Source organism: Salpingoeca rosetta (assembly GCF_000188695.1).
Source record: "Salpingoeca rosetta unplaced genomic scaffold supercont1.31, whole genome shotgun sequence".
NCBI classification, from domain to species: Eukaryota; class Choanoflagellata; order Craspedida; family Salpingoecidae; genus Salpingoeca; species Salpingoeca rosetta.
This window is the reverse complement of record NW_004754903.1, coordinates 436,536-443,288: the sequence shown is the minus strand read 5'-3', so window position 1 is coordinate 443,288 and position 6,753 is coordinate 436,536. Positions and strand designations below refer to the sequence as shown.

The 6,753-nt window shown below is 57.6% G+C and overlaps 2 protein-coding genes across 2 annotated transcripts in view; both read left to right on the top strand.

The window, feature by feature from the left end:
• Positions 1 to 2,814, top strand: part of PTSG_09756 (uncharacterized protein) — a 4,573-nt gene extending 1,759 nt beyond the window's left edge. The window contains exons 3-7 of the mRNA XM_004989054.1: positions 318 to 556; positions 840 to 986; positions 1,176 to 1,274; positions 1,546 to 1,647; positions 1,917 to 2,814. Coding sequence (XP_004989111.1) covers positions 318 to 556; positions 840 to 986; positions 1,176 to 1,274; positions 1,546 to 1,647; positions 1,917 to 2,006 — 677 coding nt within the window. The 3' untranslated portion in view covers positions 2,007 to 2,814. The remainder of the gene's footprint in view (positions 1 to 317; positions 557 to 839; positions 987 to 1,175; positions 1,275 to 1,545; positions 1,648 to 1,916) is intronic.
• Positions 2,815 to 3,225: 411 nt separating this feature from the next.
• Positions 3,226 to 6,753, top strand: part of PTSG_09755 (Na+/H+ antiporter family protein) — a gene marked incomplete at its 5' end in the record, with an annotated part of 8,041 nt that continues 4,513 nt past the window's right edge. Inside the window, one exon of the mRNA XM_004989053.1 lies at positions 3,226 to 6,216. Within this exon, the coding sequence (XP_004989110.1) occupies positions 3,226 to 6,216 (2,991 nt within the window). The remainder of the gene's footprint in view (positions 6,217 to 6,753) is intronic.

Below are 6,753 nucleotides of genomic sequence, written 5' to 3'. Positions count from 1 at the left end.
GTTGTTGTTGTTGTTGTTGTTGTTGTTGTTGTTGTTGTTGTCGTTGTCGTTGTTGTTGTTGTTGTTGTTGTTGTTGTTGTTGTTGTTGTTGTTGTTGTTGTTGTTGTTGCTGTTGTTGTCGTTGTTGTTGCTGTTGTTGTTGTTGTTGTTGTTGTTGTCGTTGTCGTTGTTGTTATTGTTGTTTTTGTTTCCCTCACAATCACCATCACACCACCACATATGTCCCAACCTCTCCAATCACACCACTCTCACACCACTCTCCCACCATACGACGACACCACCATCACCATCACCATCACTATCACCGCCACCACCAGGGGAGCGGTGCACGCTGTCGGCAACACGGCCCTCGCTGTTCATCCCCCCGCCCGCACAGCGCCTGCCGCGCGGCGTCGACAAGAAGAAAGTTGCCAAACTTGCCGGCAAACTTTCGACACTCGGCATGTCTGTAAAGCAGGCAGACCGCCTTGTTCCGCTGTGTGGCGTGAAGAGTATGACGGTGATGCTCACGGCGACGCCAGCCAACATCAACCGCACCAACATTGCCATCAAGAGGGTGCGTTGTTGGCTGTCGTTGTCGAACTCATCGATGAAAGGGGCGAGCGCGAAGGGGGGACGAGAGAGAAGTTGTGTGTGTGTGTGTGTGTGTGTGTGTGTGTGTGTGTGTGTGTGTGTGTGTGTGTGTGTGTGTGTGTGTGTGTCCGTGTGTGTGTCCGTGTGTGTGTCTGCGTCTGCATCTGTGTCTGTGTCTGTGTGTTGATTTGTCTGCAATGCAACCACCAAAGCCCTCATCACCATCACCATCACCATCACCACCATCACCATCCCTCCCTCCTTAGGTGGTGGCCCTCGGGTTCCGGCTGCTGGTGCTGCTGCGTCCCGGCGTGGATGCGCGGCGGGACATTGCACAGCTCACCACCGTCGCCGTCGGAAAACCAATCAACCTCGACCACACACGCATGCTCGTCAGCTCAGGCACCATCGCGGTGTGTGTTTGTAAGGAGGAGGGGGAGGGAAGAGGTTGTCCGTTTGTGTTTTGCGTCTCTGTGTGTGCTGATGTTCTACTTCGTATGACACGGACACATGCGCCTCTCACATCTTTCTCACCTCCAACACAACCTCACCACCTCTTGCTCACCTCCAACACCGCCTCCAACTCTGTCACACACCACCAGGAGTGCGTGTCTGCGATGGAGCTCGAGTCTGCCGTGCTGGCGGCGGGTCCCGATCTCGTCCTCGCAGACGCCGTCAAGGCCGCGGCCGACAAGTTTGAGGTACACCAGGAGAAGAGGCGCGGTGTTGTTTTGGTGTTGTGCAGGGGTCCAGTGTCTTGTGCAGTGGCGTGGAGTGTAGTGGGGGCAGGGGTTCGTCGATGGTCATTGGTGAATGAGTGGCCGTATTGTGCCCACCAGCGTTGATAGTTGGTGCCCCGTCCTCCATCGTTTCAAACTCAACCACTCACACATCTATACTCTTACACGCACACATTGCAATTTACACCACCCCCGTTGCCTCTCCCCCCCCCCTTCCCTGTGCGTGTGGCAGGAGCCTGTTGTTGTGTACAGCGACGAAGTGAACGACAAGATGGCCCTTGAGCGGGCGACGCTTGGCTTCTGCTCCTTCAACGCGTGCCCGGCAGCGCTTGCGGTGAGTGCGTGCACACGTGTGTCGTGTCAATGTGCTGATTCACGGCAGCCCTTGCAGGCACCCTGACCAGCACGCCGCTCATTGTGACCTTGCACACGCACACACACACATACACAAACTGACACGTGCACGCGCACACACGCACCACATACAAACTGACATTATCATACACACTCGCACACACACACACACACACAAACGCACAAACTGACATTATCATACATACACACAACACACACACGCAAACGCACAAACGCACACACCATTAGGCGACGGATGTGGTGTGCGAGGAGAACGGGGCAGAGCGGCTGGCGCTGTATGTCAAGATCCTGAAGGAATCGACAGAGATTAGCAGCTGATTGTGACACCAACACTTTGCACACCGATGGCAATGGTGGCGGGTTGGCAGGCGTGTGTGCTATCGTCACCACAACACGCTGCTGCCGCCGCTGCTGCTGCTGCTGTTGTTGTTGTTTGTCACATACTCCCCGCTCACTCCCCCCCCCATTGCCCATCTCAGGCCATTCTCCATGCCCACTGTGCATTGTCACCCTGTTCAACCCAGGATAGTGCACAACACAACCGCACATACACAGCCAGCCGCACTTACACACACACACACACACACTTACACAATCAATCATACCCTTCACAATTTCTCTTGCTGCTGACCGTTGCTTGTTTGCACTTGTACATTTTTCCTCACGCGTCGTTCTTTGTTCGTCGTTCTTCTGTTCCCGTTTCACCTTTGCTGTTGTTTTAGCATGCGTGCTCGTCTCATGTCTGCTGGTTTTGTTTGTTTGTTTGCTTGTTTGACTTGCTCGTGTCGTCATTCGTCATTGTGGTGTCTTCTTTCTTGCACGCGCACACACTCGCCACACACACAAACACACATACACTTGCATTACACACGTGCATGTCGTTCATTTTGCCCTTCATTGTTGCTTTCTCCTCCTTCTAGCTGTGATCCTTTGCTTTCTCTCTCTCTCTCTCATGTGCTGTTGTTTCCTTTCCCTTCGCTTGTGTGCGTGTGCTGCTGTTGTTCGTTGTTCTTTGTCAATGTGACACCAGCCAGCATGTGCGCCATGCTCGCTTTGTTTGTTGACACTGTTGCCCTCAAACCAAGAGAGAGAGAGAGAGAGACAGTGAACTGATGCTCAATTGCAATGTGGGCGTTTGCGTGCTTGCAGGGAAGCAGCACCATGCAACACACAAGCACGAAGCAACACATGCGAAGTTGTAACACACTCCAACAGCAACACCAACACACTCCAACAACAACACCAACACACTCCAACAACAACACTAATACCAGCAACACACCAACAACAGCAACAACAACAACAACACTACCAACGACCCTCATCATCATTCCCTGTCAAATTCACGCAGTTGTGGAGGATTTGTGTATGAATTCACCCATTTTTCAGCAGACCTCCAAAGCAGAAGAAGGAGTGGAGGGCGCAACAACACCCACAACCAACCATAACATAATCACCCACAACGCAAACCCCACCAATGATGATGATGATGATGATGGTGGTGGTGGTGCTTGTGGCTGCTGGCCTCCTCGGCAGCATGCCTGGCACTGCCGCACAGCTGGTGCTGGAGAGTATACAGGACACGCCGGTGGTTGCTCTGCGCAGCGAGCCGTGGACCTTCACAGCAGACTTCTCCTGGGACCCTGCGCGCACGCCATACACCAATGAGACGCTCATCTACTACCAAGTCGTGCGCCACAAGCACGTGGTCTCCGCCGGCAACTTCTCCGCGGTGGACCCGGTCTTCAACGCCCTGGACACCCACCGCACCTTTGCCGTCTCGGACAGGGACGTCGGCTACCACACCTACCACCTGCAGCTGGCGTTGCAGAGCAACTTCAGCGACCCGGCCACGGAGGTGGCGTCCCTGTCGTTCCACACGCACGTCATCTACGGCGGGCTGTCGCTGCTGCCGCCGCTGTTCACCATTGCCGCGGTGGTGTTCACGCGGAACGTGCTGTTCAGCCTGTACACGGGCGTGTTCATGGCGTGCTTCATCATCTACCGGTTCAACCCCATTGCCGCCTTCACGCGCTCCTTTGACACGATGATTCTGGATGCGCTGGCAGACCGCGGCCACGCAGAGGTGCTCCTCTTCACCTGGTTCCTCTCCGGCATGGTCGCGTGCATCCTCAAGTCTGGCGGCGGGGACGGCCTCGTGCGCGCCTTCTCCCGCTACGCGCGCACCCCGCGCGCCGGCGCCGTCGTCACCATGGTGCTGGGGCTGCTCATCTTCTTCGACGGCATCGCCAACACGCTCATCGTCGGACAGACGGTGCGTCCCATCACGGATATGCTGCACATATCGCGGGAGAAGCTGGCCTTTCTCGTCGACGCAACGTCCAGCCCCGTCACGTCCGTGTCCCCCATCTCCACGTGGGTCGGCTTTGAGCTGAGCCTGATCGAGAACACGCTTCGCGACCTTGCGTCCACTGGCGAGGATGTCACGTGCTACGACTCGAGCGCATTTGTCATCTTCGTCAAGACCATCCCTGGCCGCTACTACCCGTTTATCATGATTGCGCTGCAGCTGCTGCTTGTCATCGCCGAGCGAGAGTTTGGGCCCATGCTGGCTGCGGAACGAAAGGCGCGTGTACGCGGTCGTGCTGGTGGCGGTGGTGGTGGTGGTGACAGTGGTGGTGGTGGTGGTGGTGGTGGTGATCGTCGCGCTGGCTATGGTGCTGTAATGGGTGGTGATGGTGATGGTGGTGATATCGGTGATATTGGTAATGGTGGTGAGAGGGATGGCGTGCGCATGGGGCTGAAGGCGTTGCCGGCATCGACGCGGCGGCGCAAGATGCGCGGCCGCTACAACAGCAAGACTGCGCCCATCTTGGGGGACGAGCGTGATGGCGGCGACGATGACGGCGATGATGGTGGTGAGAACGCGGCTGCTTTTGCGAATGGGCGCGGTAATGGTGGTGAAGAGCAGAGTAAGGCGAGAGCAGGCAGAGCAGAGAGGGCAGGCAGAGAAGAGGGAGTGGTGTCTGGCTCCACGTCCCCAAACACATGGACATCTGTTGACATCCACAGCAGCGGTGCAACCACGCCTGTGTCGGTCTCCGCACGCACCAGCCCGCCCAGCAAAACCGGCAGCACGCGGCATCTTGCGTCAGGGAATGCGGCGGACGAAACTTCCCATCTCATGTCCGGCGTGACGTCACCGCCCTCGTCCTCATCGTCAGCATCGTCCACGCTTGGTAGTGGCGGTGTGGTGGCGAGGACAGGTGGACAAGAAGGCCAACACGGACACGGCAGCAACACCAACAGCAGCAACAACAACGACCGTCATGATTACTATGAGGACATGACGTTCATCGACAACAGCAGCAGCGCCGCTGCTCACAACCACGGTGCGAGCGACACCCACACCACCGACAACGACAACGATGATGACAACGACAACAGGGGTGAGGGCGGTGGTGGTGATGCTGATGAGGACCTGAAGCAGTTTGAGCCGAATCCAGACACGCCCAAGCGGTGGTGGAACGCGGCCGTGCCCGTCATCGTAACGACGGTGATGGTGGTGATTGCGCTGGTGGTGACTGGTGTTGAGCAGTGTCGCAAGCTGGGCCTCTCCCTCTCTGGTGAGCACATCTTTGGCAACTCCGACTCGTACCATGCGCTGCTGTACGGCAGCGTGCTGGGGACCCTGACGGTGTGGCTGCTGACGTGGGCGCAGCGGGTGGACGTTGCTGGGAACGTTGTGTGGTTTGCGCGCAAGTTCCCGCCCATCATGTGCCTGCAGGCATCGCTGGACACGTGGGTGGCAGGGGTGCGCAGCCTCACGTTTGCTGTGCTTGTGCTGCTGCTTGCGTGGGCGGTGGGCTCTGCCTTCACGCTGTGCGGCACAGCCACGTTTATCAGCGCGTCGCTCGCCGGCAGCGTGCAGGCGGGCGCATACCCCGCACTCACCTTCCTCCTCTCTGGCGTGCTGGCGTTTGTGACGGGTTCGTCGTGGGGCACGATGGGCATCGTGTTTCCGCTCATCCTGCCTGCTGCACACCAGGCCGCCCCCTGCGACCGCACTGTTGTGTACGGCACCATCTCGTCCATCCTCGCGGGCGCCGTCTTTGGCGACCACTGCTCCCCGATATCCGACACCACCATCCTCTCCTCCATCGCCTGCCGGTGCAACCTCACTGCGCACGTGGTGACGCAGGCCCCATATGCGCTGCTAGCCGCGCTGTGCAGCTTCATGCTCGGTGACCTGCCAGTTGGGTTTGGCGCGTATCCGGAGTGGGTTGGCCTCATCCTCTCTGTGGGCACGGCGATGGCTGCCGGGTACGTGCTCTCTGTTCGCGTGGACGACGCGCGAGGGAGGCTTGACCGCGTTACGCTCGGCTGGCGGGCGCTGGGGCGTGCGGTAAGGCGGATGAGGCACAGGGGCGTGTATGCGCTCACGGGGTACAGACAGGCAGGCAGGGGTGACAGCACAGGCAGCAGCAGTAGCGGCGGCGGTGGTCGTGGGTATGCGGCGTTTTCCAACGATGTCAGCGACCCTGGTGATGATGTGGAGAGAAGGGCGGTGGGTGAGGACGTTGTGTAGTAGGTTTTGTGTGTGTGTTGGGGGGGGCGTGGAGGTGGGTCTGTGTGTCTGCACAGAGAAGGGGAGGAAGGATGTTCAATTCACATCAGTCAGTAAACGGCAATGCGGCAGAACACAGCAAACAAGGCAATCCAGGCGTGCATTTCATCGCAACAAAACAACAAGCGATTATGGCCAGTGTGGAGGAGGTGAGTTGTGCGTTGGTGGGTGGGTGATGAATGGAGGAGGATGGTGAGGAGTAGGAGGGTGGGCTTGAGCACCATGAGACTGACCATGCGCTGTTGTTGTACCACGTTGGGGTGCCCGTGATTGCAGAACCTCGCCTTGTGGTATCGGGCATGCCTGGCGTTCAAGGAACACAAGCTCAATGGTGTGTGTGTGTGTGCGTGTGTGTGTGTGTGTGTGTGTGTGTGTGTGTGTGTGTGTGTGTGTGTGTGTGTGTGTGTGTGTGTGTGTGTGTGTGTGTGTGTGTGTGTGTGTGTGTGTGTGTGTGTGTGTGTGTGTGTGTGTGTGTGT